At 35.2% G+C, this 22,892-nt stretch overlaps 1 protein-coding gene across 1 annotated transcript; it reads left to right on the top strand.

Annotated features, from left to right (window-relative positions):
• Positions 1–916: 916 nt before the first annotated feature.
• On the top strand, positions 917–22,451 carry LOC148238787 (uncharacterized). Its single transcript, XM_088201301.1, has 2 exons — positions 917–1,099; positions 16,939–22,451. The coding sequence occupies exon 2, from the start codon at positions 17,253–17,255 to the stop codon at positions 18,402–18,404; it is 1,152 nt and encodes a 383-aa protein (XP_088057427.1). The 5' UTR covers positions 917–1,099; positions 16,939–17,252; the 3' UTR covers positions 18,405–22,451.
• The last annotated feature ends 441 nt before the right edge of the window (positions 22,452–22,892 follow it).

Genomic DNA, 22,892 nt, shown 5'->3' with positions numbered 1-22,892 from the left:
CTCGATACTCGAGTATTTCTGTCTATTTTTCAAGTACTTGATAATCGAGTATTTTGAAAATTACTCGATTAATACTCGAAATTAAAAAAATTTGAAATATTTCAGAAGCAAAAATAACTTTAACTCGGTCCGGTAAAGGTTAACGTCTTGCTTTTATATGGCGTTTATGCCCGAAGTCCCGAGTTAGAGCGGTTACTATCAGGTATAATTTTTCATAGTTCCATAGTTGCATAGTTCCGGTCGTCGGCTATGTTAGTGGGTACGACGGAGAAATTTCTTTTGTGTTTTCTGTTCGACAGTCCCGACTTATCTAATTTATGGCAATGAACAATATGAAATATCAACAAAAAAAAAATTTAGGTTTTATGACTATGCAGTTGTAGCGTAAAGTGTTGTCAATTGTTTATACTGATCCCTCAGCTTAAAATATAAATCAAAACAATTGTGTGTTTTAAAGGCATTTAAAGTAAAGTCAGTTCTTTGCGAACCGTTTAGCTCTAGAGTGAAAGGGATTCACCCAAATACATCTTCGAAAGATATACGTTCAAATTCTTTGCATTAATCAGAAGGAGTAGAATATTGTATATTGTTAAGAAAAAAATCTATTCAAGAAGAATCACAAAATGCTATTTTGTCAATAGTCGAAGGAAAAAAGAGAAAAGCAGAGAAGGGAATGAAAGAAGAGAACATAAAAAGAGAGTTCAAAAAATTTTATATCTATAAAAAGCGAACAGATATAAATTAGAAGCCTTATCCAACGCGTTAATGACAGTAAGACCAACATCAACAGCAACGGAAAGGGTTTTTTCCATAACGGGAATATTAAAACCAATGGTTAGCAGTAATATTAAATTCGACACTTTTTGCATTATTGTTTTAAAAAAGTATGTTTGTGAAGCTAAAATAATTGTAAAAATTAACATACAAAGTATTTTATTTATTTATTTATATGTGCACGAATTTGAATAATAAGTATTTTGGTACATTTGGTAAATACTCGAAAGTACTCGAGTACTCGAGTATTTTAAAATTTTAATATTCGATACTCGAGTAGTTGATGGTTCGAGTAATTGGAGACTCTAAGAGAAACAATACATAAGTATTAATAATATAGATAATTAAAGCTTTTATAAAGAAAATATAGAATAATCCATTTCAGAATTTGTCGGTTAGAACAAAGAGACTGTAAAAAAAAAGTTTGTCTTTTTGCTTTTTATAATTTTTCTTTTCAAGCTGCATTTACAATACATGCTTTTAATATTATATGTTCATTAGAATGTAAAGCAATTTCTTAAATGCAATTTCTTGATAACATTAAGGACATTGCGAATATTTAAAAAACCTATATCAGATTATTTTGAGTCTTTAAACCGAGCGTTCACAGAACTACAGCGACAGCAGGATTTTAGGAATTACGAGTAGTCAATGGCTCATATTCATTAATTTATGTCAAAAACAATAAATCGTGCTGTTACCGCAGTAGTGTGAACGACCGATAACTTATTTGGCGCAATTAAGAAGTTTTGATAAATAATTGTTAGGGGATAGAGTTGCTAATATTGTTTTATTTACTGTCTTATTTGATATTAAAAAATGCATACTTGTGAATAAAATAAATCCAAAATTTCATAACCTATAATAAATTAAACAATATATTATATATCTCCAAAAAGTTGATAAAACGATTTTCCTTAATTTACTTTAAATGTAAATCTAGTATTTTTAAGCAGATATTAAAAAAGCAGATATTTAAAAGCAGATATTTTTTTATATAAATCTCTTAAAATATTCGGGTGACGAAGTTCATTATTTAGGAATTATATTTGTAGAAGTTTCAGTAACAATATTACTTGGCCTATAGATTTCTTTAATTATTTTTGTAAAGTAAATTTTTAGGTAGGTGTTTTAATTTTTTTTTAGCCTATTAAAATACATTGCATGTTTGAAATTTATTATTTTCAATATTATTACTATTTAATAATAATTATTATAAAAAAAACACAGAAAACGAGATTGCCCCTGTCGCTCAGTTTCGCAAAGGAAGTTCGCATATTGACTCAAGACAATTTCGTAATTAATTTTACTTGGAAAGAAACTTACTTTACTAGAGCTCTAGGGTACGTTTTAAGCGAGTGGCCGGGAATGGGGGGAGGGATATTGGGGTGGTAAGGTGGGCATAAACGGGTAAAATGGGGTATAACTGAATATTTACTGTTATTGTCTTCTCTAAAATTCCCACTTTAAGATTGTACCCAAGTTGTTTTAAAACATAGAATAATAAAAATATAATTACCACTTTGTGCAGGTATAATATAAAACGAGAAAATTTATGACATCCGCCATTCTGATATACGATTTCCTGGGTTTCTTCCTTACATTGTATACACGTGCGCGTTTATGCCTACAATATATTTTTTTCAAACGAGACCGTCTCTCCCATATTGGTTTTGCTGATAAGCAGACATTCACGAGATACGGACGCTCTTATCAGTTTCCAACTATATGATATCACCTCCAATTCTTGGATACCGAACCCTCAGCATCATGCTAAGTAAATAGCAGGAAAACGCTTCGGTGTTACTAAACTTAGCATTAGATAGCGAGCGCGTAAAAAAATATCTCGATGTGTTAAAACATACGTTATTATTATTATATATATATATATATATATATATATATATATATATATATATATATATATATATATATATATATATATTAATACGTGGAAGAAGCAGAACTTCTTCTACATAGATTGTTGTTATATGATGTTTTTTCTTTAATAATTACAAAAAATATGTATATATTTTAAATTGGCGTTTGTTGAAATTATAAACCGCCGCCAGTGTTTGGTTTTATTGCCTCCGCGTACATATTTTGACTGTAAATTTATAATGAAACGTGTGCGATGTTTAAAATGTAAATTTGGAGCATATTACATATTAATTATCCTTTCGTGAATTGATAACGAAGCGTGGCGTCGGTTGAACCTACAGGGTGGCTTGAAATTCGTGTGCGTCTAATTTGACGGCTGCATTTTTATTTTTAAATATACACATGCGTGTATCCGTTGCCAGTCCATGGCTAACGTGATTATAACGTTTCAATTTTCATTAATTATTATGATAGTACAAACAAAATTGCCGCAAGCGCTAAACGACCGCGTGATGTGAACGAGGCTGTGGAATTGCGAAAAACTTTGTTTGTATTTCTTCCGATACCACAATCTCTCAAAATTTTAGTTTGGCTAACTTCCTTTGCCTTACTTATTGTTAATTTATTACAAATCTGACTAATATGATTTGACCGGTTTGCCCAATGCGTCATAAATGTATTTATACAAAAAAGTTTAACTCAACATTACATACACATACAAATAATAAAAATTCTCACAAAATGTTAAATTATAGCAATACATATTTTAAAATAATTATTGATGCACACCTAAAAGTTTGCCATAATACATAAATTATCACAGCTTCTTATTGCCCTAAACATCCTGTTGAGAGATATACCTACGTATAAGAAAATCGTTCTCAATAATAAGGAGCGCGATCTCAAATGAAAATCACCGAACATCGCCGGATTGTTGACATAATCCCTTAGCAACTTCATGAAGGCTATACTGAGAACGCAATGAATTGTATCCTAGCGATCCTGGTAAAAAGGCACTAGGATGAGAATACGAACACAATTCGTACTTCCCAACAAAAAGGAGTGCTTTGCTTCAAATTATCATATCGTACAGAACGCGAATCGAAAATAAATTGTTAAAGTGACACGCGTTCCACGTAACAAAACCGAGCATCCTCAAAACCTTGATATGCATACAATATCTTCAAGTCTGCTCAGACGTTACTCCAAAATCACTATCCATGTAAGTTACTTAAAACAATAATAAAATTCTGTCAGGCAAGAACTAAACTTTTTGGGGATCAGGATGATTTTCGTACATCGACGAATCGAGAAACGAGTTTAAAGTGAAAAATTTAATGTAAAATACGCTTCTGTAAAATTATTTTGATTTTAGTTTACCAAAACCATACTTCATGTCCAAAATTTTGACTTCATTTAAGCTAAAAGAAATGACCGGCTAGACCGGGAATGCTTGTTAAGTCCCGGGATTCGTAATAATTTTGGAAGAGTGTAAATAAAATAATTTCATCCAATTTTTTTGAACCTTTTCAATAATTATTTAGAAAAGGTTCTGCCAAAAAAGTAATACTTAAAAATTATGTCAAATTAGAGTTTAATATAGAGCTAATGTTATTTTTAGATATTAAAACAAGGTAGAATTCACTTGTAAAAAGAATTGAGCGATTTTTAATTTTTCAGATGTGCACGAAAAATGCTTTAATCGATATTAAATTAGAGATATTATGGAACGATGAAAATATTTATATTTTAAAGGAAATATTAGACATATTAAAACCGCTATTGAAGCTTTAAGTAGAATAGATACCAATATTTTACAAGCCGAATTAATCATTCATTTTTTAATGAAAAAGATTTCTGCTATAAATACTACTATGGGAAAAGAAACGTTTTACGAATTAAATTGTAAAATCGAAGAAAGAAGAAATTTTAAATGACTCAAATTTTAAATCAAATAATACATTATATTTTAAAACTTGCACCAAATGTGAATGTATATTATATGGGAAAACAATGATAAAGGGATTTTATCTTTCAACTTTCAGATAATGATATTGATATTACAGAGTGTTTGATAATGAGTCAGGAATTAAATAAGGAGCTAGAGCAAAAATGTACAAGGAAATATTTTTAGTTTTAAAAAATAAATAAAAGCTTATGAACCTACAGGGGAGCGAACACATATTATACAAAAAATATTTGCTTCCCTGTTGACCATAAAAGCGACATCAGTTGAAACAGAGAGAGTTTTTCAATTGCTGGAAGTTTGTAAGTTTGAACATTTTGGTATTTTTAAAATGCTATTTTAAAGAAAAATTGTTTTAATGTATGTATTTAATTTCAATATTTTCTTTTTGTTATTATAATATATAATAGATTGATCGTAAATATGTACATATATAGGTCTAAAGCGGCATAACCAAATTAATTTAATCTAAATTTCGTGATATTAGTTTTTTAACATATAGATTATGTTTTCTAGTTATTTGGTATACTATTATTGGTATACTATTTTGTTTTCTAGTTATTTGTATGTTTTGCTTATCACTTATCCCTATACTAAAATTTGTTAAAAATATCATAATATGTGCTTATCCTTTTTCAACTTAAAAATATTCCTTTACACTTGAAGAATGGCCATTCTATATTTGGCAGTTCTCCATATGAATTATAACATAATGTATGATCTTAAATATATGGAATATGTATAACAATACAATAATCAATGTATTGTTTTTACTATGTGATCAAAATAATACTTTTTTATCATCGTGTAAAGTCATAGATATCTCTCTTCTCTTTTTATAATCTTGATAAACCGAAACGGTGTAAATTGAAGTATATTTAATATGTAGTAGGAATGTAATATGTAGTAGGAATAAATACATCTAAATGAATTAAGTTCTAGTATAATATTTATACGGTATTCAGAATTTCATATATAATATAAAAAAAGTTTGAGAATCTGGTTATAACGTTGTCATTGCTAAAGCGAGTATTTTTAAATTTAATTATGTGTAAATAAGCTCTACAGATAAAATTATAAGGATACTAAGAGGTGTCCGATTTGCTAATTGTTCAAAATGGCACTCGATAATTTGACCTGTTGATTATGTACACTTTTTTCCATATTTTTTAAATATTAGATGCAAAATGGACTACTTGATCCTTGTAGTTTGAAATGAATGTAGTATATACGTACATATAACACTTAAGTAGTAAAAAAAAACGATTTGTAATACATGTCGGCATTTCACAAAGACTTCGCATAGTACCTGCACTCCTTAAACGTACGATCGGAGTAATCCAATCAAACTGGGGATAATCCAATATTTCCTGTAGGAGTGGATACTGATATTCTATATCCGCAACTAATCTTGGTGCTATGCTTACTTTTCAAAAGAATAGATGCTGGATTCGGGATCGGATCAAGCCAAACATCCTCTTCGAAGTGAGATTAGGTTTAAAATAAGAAAATTTCATTCATGATTTTTTTACTTTTCTTTATATTGCCCCGCGGTGATTTCATCCTTTAATGATTGATCTCGTTTAATTTTAAGCAGATGTAATAATAAATAATACTAATTTGAAAATGGCTGAAAATTTACAATTAAAACCCTCGGCTAAATCTGGTGGTTGTTAACATTTATTTATTATTCATTGTCCTTCCCCTTCGAGCTATTGTTATTTTTGCTCCCCCGATTCTTATGTTTATTTTGAAGCATTAAATGCACCATATTAGCACTCGTACGTATGAGATTATCCTATGGGATCAGCTCTATGCATTTTTATCCCAGGGAATAATTTACATGGGGGCAGTTCGTTTATAACGGTATGTTTTTTTATGTTTGAAAACTAATTTCATGAATACATCACCGAACTACATAGGCAAATATTTACTTTTACAGTGGTTAAATTTATTTAATTTATTTGCATGCTGAATGAGTACCTCTTTCCCGGATAAACGTTAGTTACAATTTAAAGTAACAGCTAGAACATCCCTCGCTTTGAATGGCCAAGTAGACGTAGTTAAATCCGCTGGCCCCGGGCGCCACTGGCACAATGGTCAAAGAGCAGAATGCATGACAATGCCCTAGGGACAAGACCTGCCCAATTAGTGCTGAATCTCAGATCTGATGACTTCTCTCGTCCATTGTGGCCCCACTGTTTGCATCTGAGAACAACGGCGCGGTCCAAACCACAACATGTACGCAAGTCAACGAGTGTCAATATTGAGCCTTTGAATGATTTCGGTTTATCGATTTTACGTTTATCGACAAGCCTTATATGCTCGTACAGTCGTATACAGTCTTCAATCCAAATATTTGAATTTAAAATATTTTTGCCCGTTTCTTTAACTATTCGTTATTGTTTCGGATTGTAAAAGAGTGACGCTTTCGAACAAAGAATGAAATAAATTTACATGAGGCAGATAGAATGCAGAGTGGGTAAAAAAAAGCTCAAAGAGCTATGAGTGTAGAGTATCCAATCCTGGAAGTTGCTCTTATTTTAAAATATTTTATGGTGTTTCTCTATTTTTTTTATATTATATTTAAAAAAACAAGTAAATTCAATTTACGCATATAGAGAATTATATTTTTAAATGTTTGTATACGTTCTATATTTATATATTATTTTTTAAGAGCACACCCTTTAAAGCACCAGTCTCTTTGTATTGTCAATATATAACCCTAACAACGTGATCTACGTTCAAATCCAGTCAGGTAGTTTTTAGTGTCGAATTTGTATCGAACATTTCTTTATTGTTTGAATATTCGAACATATAACGCAATGCAACTTCGGCGCTGCAGGGGTCGCTCACCCCACGGCGGAAGAGTCTCCTATTGGCCACCCTACCCCGGGACCCGCCCGCTGGGGGTCCGCGGTGACCCCGACCGGGGCGCAGGGCTCAGAATGGATGATCGCCCGGATGCGTTCATGCCGCTGGTAATTTGATATCAAAGTTCGGGGATTAAACGGCCGAGGGTGGGGTGGAGAGCAACCCTACCGCTGGTGCTACGCTTCCGCATGAGGGCGCAGCCTCCGGGCCCCGCGCGCTCTTGTTTCGAATCGAGAACGCGCCCTCTATCGCGAATAAGCCGTAATCTTATGAGCAAACAGTAGACAAAAATTATGAATTATGGGAGAGTTCACTATTAGATCAGTTTCGTATTTCTTCTTTTTCGTGCTATTAAAAAAACAGTATGCTAAGTATTATTAAGATAATTTACATTTTACTATTTACTTAAATTGGTTTATCAATATTCAGTTTATTGTATCGATGTCGTGAAAATGTATAGTGATTTGTATTCGTTACTATCTCTCGGCAATTGGTTATACATATTAAATTAACACTTCTGTGCGAAATTCTGGCGGTCTTCTTAATTTTTATATACACTTTATTTTTGACAATATACCTACGTCCATCGCTAATTATAATTAAAAATACTGTGAGGGGCCGATTCGGCTAGCAATCCTAGAGCAACGCTGGAAACACCGAGGCGGAGCGGCAGTAGAGGACTTAATTTATTCGTTTTCCTTTTGAACGATGCTGCAGTGTTTAGCGAATGTACTCTACAAACATAACTAACATAATAATTTAACTACTATTTATTATCTATTTAAATGCATTAATAATTGTTTATATCATTTACATTCTATCTCCGTTTTTTTAGTTGAGTTGACTCAACGTTTCCCAAGAAATAATTTACAGCATCAGGATGTTTTCTTCCCATCGCAGTTAGTTTTATAGCACGCGTTTCAAAAAAAATGATTTTAAAAATCAAAAAACAAGGTTAACAAAAAACGTTTCCATTACTAAACTGCTCGATCGATTTATATATTATTGTTGAAAAAAAAACACATTTTTATTGATAGAGCACATAAATTTAATAGTACATTGCTATTTTATAATATTGAATTATTTTTTAGCGCAGGTATTAAATGTTTTTAAACTTTTTATATGTACGTTTTCTATAGAGTTTTTTCAACGTTTTACGAAAATTAATTTTGGTATATATTATACTTACTTCTATTATATTGTCCATGTCAATATTTATTTTTATATAACTATATAACTTTTATATTATATGCTTAATTCCTTTAGTTTCATATAAATATAACAAGTTATGTTCTGTAAAGGGTTCATCTTATTCGTTTCATTACTTAAGGCATTCCATATACGTATATTAGTGGAATTTCGCCATTATTTTCAGAGGGTCTAGTTTGAGTTAGTTTGTGAAAGAAACATCATTGCGAGATATTTCTTTTTTAAAACTGTTTGTTGACGTTATTTTTCACACACAAAATCTTATTTTTTACTTAAGGGTAAAATGTCTAAGCTCGAAATCGACAATGAACACTTACGTCACTGCATGCTGTTTTTTTTTCTACGATGGAATAAATGCAACTAAGGCCAAAGTTGAAAAACCTTCCTAGACGTGGAGGATGGTCGGATTTTGATGAAGACAAATTAACATATCTGGTTGTTTCCGATCCTTTTCAAACCATCAAACGAATTAAGCCAGAAACTTGGATATACATAGTCTATAGTACAGTATTATTTTAAAAGAATCGGGAATGTGAATAGAATGGGTATTTAGATGCCGCACGAAGGAGTAGTATGAACTGCATCAAGACAACACACGCCCTCATACAGCAAGAATGACCTGCGCAAAAATCTAAGAGCTAAGCTGGGAAGTTATACCACACCAGACATTTGTTCGTCTGAATACCATTCTTTTCGATCTATGGAGCACTCTTTGAGAAACAAAAAACCTCATCCGAAACCATAGTTTTTACAAAATTGGCATGGAAAATTTACAAAATAGATGGGAAAATGTGATCAAAAATGAATGGATTTTAATTTTGTGATTTTGAGTAATATATTTTTTTTTTAATAAATATAAATATTAAATTATAAAATAACGGTTTACTTTCTTACAATAAGCATATAAAATACTATTATATTAAATATTAATTTTGTTCCTTTCAGTTCATATTATTCATTGATCAATGGAGAACATTTTAGTAAAAGCATTTTGTTATAGTGATAATTAAAAAATATATAAAAATTATTATGTATAACTCTCATCATATAACATAAACGGTTTATGCTGGATTTATACTGGAATGTATTAAATCTTTTGCGAATATTTGACTTATTGGTGAATAAATTCCTTATATGACCGTAAGACGAATATTAATAAGCTTATAATCTTCTTCCCGAACGAGATATATGTACGTATAGATCCACGCCTATACGTACACAGTACTTACCTACGCGTAAATGCGCTTATGTTAAATATATACGTTGTAAACATTAGCATAACAAATCGCTCAATCAAGAGACCGCGGGCAAAGATTTGCTCAACGCGCAGTGAGAATCTTGAAAAAAGTGGCTCAATTTGCAAATATACTTTTGTAATTATGTTTTTTTCTTGCAAATATTTATTATTTGTATCCCCCCTTTGTGATAAAGTTTATAATAAACAATTCTAACATACCTGAAGTATTTGTACAATCTAAGAAACCATATAGAGGAGCGTTCTCGTAGTTTATATGCGATTCAGTCTATTCGTCACATCTCGTCGAATGTTGCGAATCATCGAAATATTTGTGCATAATTATCATTAAACGTATGTACATTTTTTCTTCTAATAGTGTGTTCGATTCACATGTTTGCTTCTTTATACAATAATTTTATAAAGCTCATAGTTTTACAAAAAGTAGTTTTTTCCGTCCTTAAAACATCCCTATAGTTTTTCTTTCATATTTTTGTAAGATCTCATCTTTCTGACTGAATATAATGTCCATAATAACTATTTTCTTTCTATGGTATATAAATAAATAGCACTAATATTCGAACCCTTTGGTTATTGTTGTGATCTTCTATGTATGTACAAGAGCACATACGAAAGTATTATATTAATTAAGTTTGTTTTTGCACAGATTATTATTATTATTATTTATTAAATTATTTACACGCATACAGTAGATATTGCGATTTGGGGTGCATTCTGGAGCAATGTCAAGACGACTATCTATTTTAATCGTTTGTAGATAGTAAAAGTGTTTATTAGAAATACTTGTTCATATTATTTTAGATGCAACAATCGTCGAATTCGTGGTGGATCGTTCAAACAGTGAACCGATACCACCGACAGAGTAAACCCGTCGGTGTGTGCACAAAAAAGAGGACGAGGAAGAAGAGAAAATGGCAAAGGACACATATTTACGGTTGTCGGCAAAAAAAGCAAACCACGGCGGCTAATCGTCGCGTGGCTTAGGGGGAGCCGGGTCGCCGTGAAAATTCCACGGCAAATAATATTTAATGACGCCGGTCAATTTATTTAAAAATTACACCGCTCTCGGTTGCGCAAATATTTGAGTGTTTGGCCTGCGATAATAGTTACTTGTGTGCCGGCTCACAATAATGAATTCAGTGCTCAGAAACGGAACGGTGGCGCCATCGAGTGGAGAACTTTGGCAATTGTTCCGTAAAAAAAGGACACAAATACTTCCTTGCAACACTTTTTATACAATTCGTAAATTATAACAATCTAATAAGTTCGTATTCTAAATTACTATTTATACGTGAACGATATGGGTGCACATTAGTACAGACCAAACGACTTAATTAAGTAATTCGAACACGTCTCTGACGTCTGACAATACTGAAACAGATTCCTCTTAAAATACAACACTAAATGCTTCTTAAAAAATAAATATCTATATCATCTACATATTTTAACTCCTAGCGTGATTTCTTCCATATCATGCTATGTCGTTATTATTCGCAGTGATCATCAAAAAAAGATTATCATTGTTAATAAGTAGGTTTCACCATGAAAAGAACATAACCCTGCGGATATTACTCGTTTTTCAATGATTTCTAACTACCATTTATCAAGTGCATATTAAATAACTAGCAAAATTAATCATTAATTGCATTTTACAACAACAACGGCCTTTGCGTCCGATTCCGTCGTGCCACTTAGATCGATTAATCACATTTATTATAAAGCTTGAGCCAAATTCACGTGCCTGAATTATAATGCTTTTTTCAGTAAGGAAAAAATGATATGAAGCAACGCATAACCGAGAAAACTAGGCCACACAAAGTGACAATTGATGGAAGAGAAATAACCTTATAGGTAGGGCGGAGGATGTTGATAACTTATTATAACAAAACTGTTTTAATTTTTTCATAGATTGCTTCGTTCGTATTGTATACCCTTTAAGCATGTGGGAGATCTTTATGCCTTAGCCTGTGTTGAAAAATGTTTCTTTTGAAACAAAACTGAATTATGTATATAAATATTTTTCACACGTATCTTATATTGATATTTTATGATTATAACAATTTGTAAAGTATAAAACATGTGTGTTCATATAAGTTGCCATGTAAATAGTATTCTTCCGATGATTTCCCAAACATTATTTAGATAGTTATATCACATATTTATCAACAAATCACTCTAAATTATCCAGGAAATGGGAGTTGATTCTTGGTCATACATTTACTGGAAAGAAACTTGCTTTCGAGTATCAAACCAAGCGAGACGAGAGCTCGAACAGCGGTGCCGAGTTAGCGAACGTCTATGTTTAACCCTTCCGCGCCGGATGCAACCGACGGATCAAAAATATCATTCTCTGTTTGCGCGAACCTATTATTTACACGTTTCAACCCAGATAACTACGTTTGTGTTATCGCAGCTAAATTTGTAAATATGTCGACGGCAAACATCAATATTATTACTCGTAAATTTTATTTGTGTTTCGCCAAACGGCATGTATAATTTTATGTGTAAGGCCGAACGGTGGGATTTTAAATGTTACACTTTTGTATTATTTGTGCATTGTGTTATCGGGCTCGTTCATCGTACGTACATGGTTTAGTCAAACAGTATATCATCGTATTTATACAATGAATTGTCTTGTGTGCGTACGAATCTCCGGCTCTTAATGCGCCGAAAAAATATTGATACATCATAATGGTTAAATTCCGTTCTGTTTGTGCGAGATTTCGTCCAATTTGCATGTCGGAATTAGATCTTTTTCGTCGGTGAGCGCTAATGAAGTGCTTCTGATGGTTTCCGAGAGTCGTACGTTACATAATTGCACTATACGTAGGGTAAAGTTTAAAATGTCGTTGGCACACTGGTCGGACGCCGGTGTACGAGTTCCTATCTCTGATTCAATAAACCGGAGCCAGGAAGCAATGTTGCTTAACCTAAACGTATATATCCTTATATTAGCCACAATTTAATGTCAACACTGGCAGAATTGACACGTCAAATATTTGCGAATTCTACGGGACCGTCAGGGTAAATAAAGCGCCCCCCAGTGCTCGCTGCGCCCGGGCAGTCCGGAACTTAAACCGGACATGTAAAATCTAATCGCGTACGCTTTTCGAGAATTTTTAATAATTTTATCATGACTATATATTATTTGACGTATCAGATAGTAATACTGCTTCCTACTCATGCGAACCTCTTATATAATATATAATGCACATATACTATGGCGCTCCTAGGATATTGTTCGCCCGGAGACATACTACACAGATGGCACTCCTCCCCCCCCCCCCCATATTTATTCAATAATTTTCAAATATATAAAAAAATTGCGTTAATTTAAATGAAATTAAAAATTCCAAGTTAGAATAGATTCTGTAACATTCTAATTAATATTTAATCTTATAAGACTGTAATTATTATGAAAAAACGATAATTATAAAGTATTTATTTATTAGCTCAGCATTTAAATTTGTTACTCTTTATAAGAGAGTACACAATACCTAAATAAAATGCTTAAGGAAAGAGTACACATAAGAAAAAAAAAATAAAGATTGCAATAATATACAAGGCGTCAAAAAAAAAACAAAACATTTAAGAGAAGTGAATAGACATTGCCACAAAAAATTGTCAATGACATATAAATTATAAATTAATCAAGACAGGTCAAGATGAAACAACTTAATAGATTCAGTTTAAAAAGAGAAATACAAAAAGTGCAAACAACAAAACAAATTTAAAAATCGTACGTATATTATATCACTTAAAAAATATAAGTTGAATATATGCGACTATAATTATGAATGACAGGAATTTGAAAAAGTCACCCATACGAAAATAAAAGTAATGCTAAAAATATTATAGCAATAGACCAATAACAAAAAGAAATAAGACATAAAGGTATTATGCGTTTATAAGCGAGATAAAACAATAAAAAAATATAAACTCAATTTAAAAATATTAAATTTTTACATACTATTAATTTGGAAAAGTTTTAATTACAGTTTTAAAATTATTATAGATAGATTTTCATTGACGTCACTGTAACAAATTTGGCAAAAACAACTGGCTATCATCTCCTTATGCAACAATAATATTCAGAAGATCAATTGGAGTTCTTGGTAAATTTTTAATACGCGTCCTAAGCAACATTCTGCAATCTTTAATTAATTCTTCGCCATTTTAGTCGTAAAACAATCCAAAATTTATGCAACGTAAATTGTCGATATCAGTTTCAGAGAGAAAAGTTTTCCTAACTAGTAGGAATCCAAATTGTCCAATATCCTCAAAAATCGTGTCAATATCTTTTGTTAAAGACGATCGATCACGCTACACATCGCTGCCAATTTCGATTAGTTCCTGCTTAAGAAATTCAATATCAGCTGCTGCTTCTCTAAAATTGATCGTAGGATCATACAACTGTTTCTGGATTCGTTGAATTTTGCCGAGAATAGTACTCCAGAATTTCAGTAAAACTAAAGAGTTAAAATGTAATATTATTGAAAGCAATGCAAGTTTGTAACGTCATGCATTATTTTAAATCAGTTGTCTAATTGGTTATTAACTTTAAAGCTTTAATAAATACTAGAGAAGAGTGGTTTAATTTGTTTGTTCCTAATTTTTCGTTTTTTTCAAGAAAAACTTGGATTAATTTTCCATTTGGCTACAAGAGCGAGACACCAGCCATATCCAGGTGTGGAACTAATGTACACACTTTTTGTTCGATTCCGTGCTAATCCAAATATATTCGAGTACAATTTTATCTGTCTCGAATCTTCCAGGCTGAAACATTCAATGTACGCGTTATAGATACAATATTCGTTCCCAATTAGAATGAGATTATTGAAGTCATATATAGATCTACAATATTTGCTTTAGACCCCAAAAGTGATTGTAAAACGTACAGTATGTTCATTAACAAGAGACTCTTTTCCTGCATTACACTATCTGTACGGTACCTATATCAATAATATTTTCAAAATTATTACGTATTTCATCACATCCCTGTATATAGCTAGCGATATGCGAGCAAAATATCTCAATAATATTGATTTCTGAAAGATTCATCTATCGTTCATTTATTTATTTCTACTCGTGTTAAACGTAATTAAATTTAAAAAATATTTAAATACTGCATAATATTATTCTACAATATTTTGATATTTTACGTCGATAACACTACTTAGGTTAATCCCTTACAATAAGCATAATTTTGTTCTCTGATTCTGCTTTCAAGCAATATTCGCATGGTTGTTTTCGTAGTTCTATGCAATGGAAATATGTTTTTAATAAATAAAATGTACGGATTTGAGAATAAAAATTTTCCGTACTACCGGTATTTAATTTTCTAATACCGGTTGATTTTTGTCGCAATACCGGTATTTCCGGCATCTTAGCTTTAACTCGCAGGGCTCGAAACCCATGTTTCTTTTTGTGTATTTGAATAGCTTTTTTATTATTAATCTTACGACCCCTCGAAATGGTATCTTTCTTTGTTTATTAGTATATGCTTTCTTTTTCGGCTTTTTGTAGCTGAAAATTAATTTGTTTCGTGTATTTTTCAAATTCTTCATGTGTGAATTCTTTTAAAGTGTATTTGAAAACTCTGCGCCCTTTGTTAACTACCCTTCTTTAAAAATGTCTTTCATATTGTATTTAATTAAACAACAACTTGTTGTATATAATATATAATATATAGATTGGTTCTATTTCATAAAAATACTGACTGATAAATTGCATGTTCAAAAATACACGATATTTATTACACAAAAAATATTAAGTTTTCTTCTTTCAGAAGAGAAATTGAAATTCATTATTAATACGTTTCTAATGTTGGTGCAGATCACTTGTGTTGAATAGAATACTCTCCCCGATTCTACACTAGTTGGCTGAATTATTATCGTTAATGTTTTATTGAAATCTATTTTTTTTATAGTGTATGCCAAATTATTTGTTATGTAATCAGTGTCTTGACTTTTTTCTTTATTATTTGGTGAAGCATATCCATCCAATCTTGTACACTGCAAACATTTTAAATGTAAAAAAACGAAATTCCGTTAATTTTGAATAAATTGTATATATTACATTTACCAATAATCAATTGATAGTATTATGCCATATACACCAGTAACACTGTTTTATCATAGATCAGTAATGCATGCTCTAATACTGAATGAACCAATATAATATTTGCCACTCAAATATATGTATGCTAACAAGTTATTCTGAAGTTCAGGATAGCGAAACTTTTATTTGCTTTTATCAGTAAAATCATAGCTAAAAATATCATTGATAAATATTTGAGAAAGCATGCATATTAATTAATAATAAAAATATTAAGAAGCCTATTTTTACTATATTTGTTTATTATTTATAACAGATACAAGAAACACAATTTCAATTATATATACAAAACAGCAATTGATAATTTCTAATATGTGTAGTGAATGTTTCTGGCGTTAAGAATACTTGCTCGCTTTCCTTTGATGTTGGCATAATTGCGAGTAAAGATTAATATTAAATATTTTGATTTTGAGTCACTTACCGGTTGGTTGCAAAATCTTAAATTCATTTCGTCGACTACATTTATTATTTTTACCGATAAAGTATTCTGGTGATTTGTTCATATATTTTTTTTTCTTCTTCGATTATTGACGTAATATTAATTAAATCGTCAGAAGCATTAAAACGCGTCTACGGCGGTCTACCGCACACCGCGTTCTGTCAGACAGAACTGATGCAACATCGCATAATACAACCAGATCGCCTGTCGCCGCGGTCAGATATCGCTTCAAGCCGCGACAGATCGCTCTCTGTGTGCCCGAGCCTTTAAGATATGAATATTTATTCATACTCTCTTCACTAATCAAACACATGCTCCTTTGTAATCTATTGAAGATCTATTGATGACTCCCTTGTGCTCCATGAAAATTTATACATACTATTGGCATCAAATTTCAATAGTATTTTCAATAGCTGTTTTTAGTATATTGTTAAACCCTTAATCCGCAATGCAGAGTGGCAACACTTGGCGGGCGTGCATTGCGATCGTGGGTTAGTGGGAGGGAGATCCAACGGCGCCCGCCATTCCAGACAGACGTGTGACCGGAGCTCAAGCCGACCTGACAAGCGACTACTACTACTACACATTCATATATAAACAGAAAACTCTGTGTAACAATTCAGAAGTGGGATCGTGCTGATCGTGCTACTCTCGTGTGCTGAGAACCGGCTGCAGGAGTCTAACGGCGCATTTTGAATCTCGCGTGCTTTGTTGCTAACGACGCCACAACAAACAAGATGGCCGCCAACAAAGAAAACGTAAACAACGCCGCCGACGGAAGTAGCGGCCTGGGAGGAAGAGAAGCTCCCGGAACTAGCGGAACTAGCGGCGATGCGAGGAGGGGCGATCTTATTGAAAGGGGCGACCATGCAGGAAGAGGCGTCCCCGGAACTAGCGGTGACTTTGGCGGTAGGGGTGGCCCCGGAGTACAAGTAAGTCCTAATAAATCGTTGAATAGGGCTGTCAGCAGGTTCGTCCGCGAAGACATCCTCGAGATGGACGTGGAGTCGGGCTGCTTGTCGGACATCGCGGCGGAAATTCGGGCGGGAAGCGTGTCGGGAGACGAGGTCGACGCGTTGCAGATGCTCGAAGACCGGATAGTGCGCCGCCTCGAAGCAATCATTCGGCGGTCCGGAATCCCAGGTGCAGAGGGAAATGTCGAGCCGGCGGTGCCCGTTAGCGGTCCGGCGCAGGAAGTTATCCAGGCCTCCTCAATCGCGGGGCCCGGCATCGCAAGTTTCCGAGCGCCTATGGACATTGTGAAGCCGTTCGACCCGGACAACAAAAGCCTGCAGGTGGACCAGTGGATAGCGATGGTCGAGCAGATGGCCCTGGCGCATAATTGGACTGATTATGAAAAATCCTGCTTAATGCAGATGAAGTTGAAAGGGGCGGCCGAAGACTGGTATAGTCATCTTACGAAGTATAACCTCACTTGGGAAGAGTGGAAGACCAGCTTGCGGCGTACCTTCCCAATGAGAGATGGCTTCGCGGCGACGTTGTATCAAATGATTACGACGAAAAAGAAGGATGACGAGTCGATGACGACTTATTATAGGGAGAAGCTGGCGATGTGCAAGCGCTGCGACTTGACTGGCGCTAAGGCAGTGTCATGCATAATATTTGGACTGCCTGACGAGCTGCACGCTAACGCCTATGCCTGCGTCAGCGAGGACCCTGAAGATTTGTATAACAGGCTGCTGAGTGGTCTCGACGACTATAAGTCGCCGAAGTTCGAGGCCACTTATGCATCGCAGTCGTCCAGTTCTTCCGGAGAGAGGAAACTCACTAAGGCGAGGACCATCAGGGCGAGGAGTTATCACTCCAAGCCGAAGCGAGCGAGGGCGGAGCCCACAGCTGAGGAAGTCGAGACGACGACTGAAAAGTGACTGGTCAGGTGCTACAATTGCCAGCAGTATGGCAATCACTTCAGCCGAGACTGCCCGAAACCTAGGATGCAACGGTGCATGCTGTGCGGCATAGGCGGAAACACCCATCGGCAATGTAGAGTAAGGAATGTTTTAACTAAACGGCGACGAGACCCTAAGGAGAGGCGCACCGTCGATGTTAAACTGGTGAGTACTGATTTAGACCTTATATACAGAAAGAAGGGATGCGTGAATGGGAATGAAGTCAAAGTTTATATAGATACTGGATGTCAGCATAATTTGTTATCAGCGAATTGTGCCAATCGCTTGAAGCTGCAAATGGTACCACAGCTGACTCTCCTCAGAGGATTTGGTGGCGGAATTGGGAAAGCTGACAGCGTATCTACGTTTACTTTAACAATTGATGATATAGACTTGAGCATTGAGGCGTTGGTGACGCAATGCAATATTTCTAATGCAGATCTGATTATAGGTCAACCGGCGCTAGGGGGAGAAGGAGTATCACTGGTGGTACAGGGCGGCAAGGCGCTGCTGCTCAAGGAGGACGTCTCGAACATGCTGAAGAACATCTCGTTGGAGCCCGAGGACGTGAGACACAGGGTCCTCTTGTCAGAAGATGTGACGATACCGAACGGAGTGACCGAAATAGTAAACGTCATCATCGATGGGGCTCAGCCAGGCGAAGATTACGAGATGAGCGCGAAAGTGTTCGAAGACGGCAGATCCTCAGTAGCCATCCCCAGTGGTATTCTACAGGCGGCGGAGAGAATAGGAGTGAAAGTCACCAACCTGGGCAGTGGAGAACTTAACTGGAAAGCAGGAAAATTGGTGGCGAGGGCGACCAGGTGCAGAGCTATACAACTAAAGGAGCCTTTGTTAGCTAAGACCACAACAACTGTAAGTACCATCATATCACTTAATAATTCGGACTTGGATGTGGGAAATATTGAGAATGAGGACATGGTGAAACTAGTTGAACTTCTCAAGGATAAGCTGAGCTGTTTCTCTTCCAGCGAGAGTGATTTAGGTTTGACTCACTTAGGCGAAATGGAAATTAAACTCACTAACGAGACGCCGGTGTATTATCGACCATACCGTCTATCTTATGTGGAAAGACAGAGAGTTAGAGAAAAGGTTAAAGGCTTATTAGATAGTGGAGTCATTAGGGAGTCCCAGTCAAACTACGCGACTCCGATTGTATTGATAAACAAAAAGGATGGTGGTATTAGGTTATGTGTAGACTATAGGGCGTTAAATGCAGCAACAGTGAAGGACGGGTATCCATTGCAATGGATTTCGGATCATTTAGATAGATTAAATGGAAAGATCTATTTCACTACATTGGACATGGCGCAGGGATATCATCAGGTTCCGATGCATCCCAATTCGGTCCACAAAACGGCATTTATCACTCCGGACGGGCAATATGAGTACTTGCGTGTTCCGTTTGGTTTGGCAAATTCGCCGGCGGTGTTTCAGAGAATTGTGAATAACATGCTTGGTGGAATGCAGCATGAGGAGATTCTGGCTTATATGGATGATCTGCTAATTCCTTCGTCGACAGTAGCAGAAGGATTGATTTTAGAACGGGCAGGTTTTAAGCTGAACATAGCAAAATGTTCTTTCCTGAAAAATTCCATTTCTTATCTAGGACATGAGATAAGCGGCGAGGGAATAAGACCTGGCGAGAGGAAAACCAAAGCAGTTTCTGATTTTCCTACCCCGACCAATGTTCATACGGTGAGACAATTTATCGGTTTGGCGAGTTACTTTCGCAAATTTGTTAAGAACTTTGCGATTATAGCGAGGCCTCTTACTCAACTCACAGCCAAGGATGTCGACTGGCAATGGAGCGAGGTTCAACAGAATGCATTCGATGAGCTGAAACGCCAGTTAGCAGACAGACCAATTTTGGCGTCATATTGTAGTACATCTGTGACTGAGTTACATACAGATGCAAGTAAATTGGGTCTTGGCGGTATTCTTCTACAGGCGCAGGCAACGGGCGAATTGAAAGTAATTTCATATTTCAGCCGAGCTACAACAAAAGCGGAGTCAATGTATCATAGCTATGAGTTAGAGACATTAGCTGTGGTCGAATCGGTGAAGAGATTTCGAGTATATCTGTTGGGAGTTCATTTTAAAGTTGTAACGGATTGCTCAGCAGTTAGGGCAACATTGCTGAAACGAGATCTAGTACCTCGTATAGCACGGTGGTGGCTCACCATACAGGAGTACGATATGGAGGTAGAATATCGTCCTGGCGAAAAGATGCGGCATGTGGATGCTTTAAGTCGAAACCCTGTAACAGTCAATTTGATTGACGGGACTGAGGCGGACTGGTTTATGTTAGTGCAGTTACAGGATGAGAAAGCTCAAAGGATTCTTAGAGTGTTAGAGAATCGACAAGCTGATGCAGATATTAGGGCACATTTTGCAGTGAATGAGGGGCGCTTATATCGCAAGACTGCGCTAGGAGATCGTCTATATGTTCCGGCGATGGCTAAATTTAATCTATTGCGTAAGCATCACGACGAGCTCGGACACCCTGGGTTCGAAAGGTGTCTTTCACTGATTGGGAAAACTTATTGGTTCCCTAAGATGAGAAAATTCGTACATAAGTATACGAAGGCGTGTTTAAACTGCGCATATGCTAAGGGTGACTATGGACGCAGGGAAGGATTTCTACATCCTTATGAGAAACAAACGGTTCCTTTTGATACGGTGCATATAGATCACTTAGGGCCTTTTGTTAAAAGCGTGAAACGGAATAGCTATTTATTAATGGTAGTAGATGGCTTTACTAAGTATACCATTGTGAAACCTACTCGCACGCTGAGCTCAATGGAAGCGATAGAAAACCTTAGATGGGTGTTTGGTGAATTTGGATATCCACGGCGTATAGTTTCGGATCATGGTTTGGCATTCACTAGTAGGGCATTTACTGTTTTCTTACAGGACAAAGGGATTAAGCATGTCATGAATGCAGTAGCGACCCCGAGAGCCAACGGTCAGGTGGAAAGACCCAATCGCACAATAATCGTGGCAATTACGGCAAGTGCGGTTGCTGAGGCGAGATGGGACGAGCAACTTCCTGAAATAGTATGGGGTATTAATCATACCACTAATTCTAGCACTAGGTTTTCACCGGCGGATTTGATGTTCTCTTATCAAAGCGGGCGGATGGCAGAGTTGTCCACAGGGGATCATACTGCCGAGGCGGGGCGAGATCGTTTGCAGGCGAGACGGAGGAAAGCAGCTGAAACACTACAGCGCATAGCAGCACGAATGAAGGCTAGGTTTGATAAACGACGAAAGGTAGCTACTAAACATAAGGTCGGAGATCTAGTCCTATGGCGCCAAACTGCTACAGCTCCTGGTGAGAAAGGTATTAATCGGAAGGTGGCAAATAAATACGATGGTCCATACAAAATTTTCAAAGAGCTAGGTAATAATAGGTATCCGATTATTTCGCTTAAGGGTGTTAGGGGATATAAACGGTTTAAAGCGACCGTAGCGGTCGATGCCTTGCGGCGTTACCAAAGCGGAGCATTTCATGCGGGTGATTCGTCAGGTGGAGACTCGGATGACTCTGAAAACAACCGAGCCGGACGACAAGATTTGATTGATCTATTAGAAAGTTGAATAGGTTTATTTTAATAAGTTAAGATCTATCAAACGGGTTATTGGTGAGTGAGATTTGTTCAATCTTAGAATAGGTTTAGGGGGTGATGAATCTAATAGCTAAAGATTTATATCAGATAGGTGAATTTGATTTGTTGTATTTGTTCAATCTTAGAATAGGCTTAGGAGGTGATGAATCTAATAGCTAAAGATTTATATCAGATAGGTGAATTTAATTTGTTGGATTCGGTTAATTTTAGAACAGGTTTAGGTGACAAGTCTGATAACTGGCGATTTGATTGGTCTGACGGTTAAAATGGTTTATGTTGTGACAAATCTGATAACTTAAGATCTATCAAGTTGGTGGATTTGATTTGTTTAATTTTATGATAGGTTTAGGGGGTGACGAATCTAATGCCTAAATATTTGATTGATCTGTAAGAGTTAAAAGGTTTTATGTTGTGACAAATCTGGTGGCTTAAGATCTATCAAGTAGGCCGCTGAGATTTGTTTTAATCTCATGGTGGGTTTAGGAGGTGACGAATCAGATAAATAAAGATTTATTAATTAGTTGGGTTAAAATTGTTGATCAATAGACAGATTTAGCTGGTGGGTAATCTGAAATTAGGATCTATCAATTAGGCGGGTGAGTTTTATCGATCTAGGGACAGATTTAGTTGGTGGGTAATCTAGTAACTCTAAGATCATTCGAACGAGTGAAGTATTAAGTAACTTCACTGAAAAAAAAAAAAAAAAAAAATGACGGCTAGGCGAATTCTGTTAATGAGGACATTAATTGTTTCAGGATGGCCGATTGTTAAACCCTTAATCCGCAATGCAGAGTGGCAACACTTGGCGGGCGTG

The sequence above is a fragment of the Plectrocnemia conspersa genome, unplaced genomic scaffold (assembly GCF_051122295.1).
Source record: "Plectrocnemia conspersa isolate PC_06_02 unplaced genomic scaffold, ASM5112229v1 ptg000001l, whole genome shotgun sequence".
NCBI lineage: Eukaryota > Metazoa > Arthropoda > Insecta > Trichoptera > Polycentropodidae > Plectrocnemia > Plectrocnemia conspersa.
Note: the sequence above shows the minus strand (reverse complement) of the source record. Positions and strands in the feature narration are given on the sequence as shown.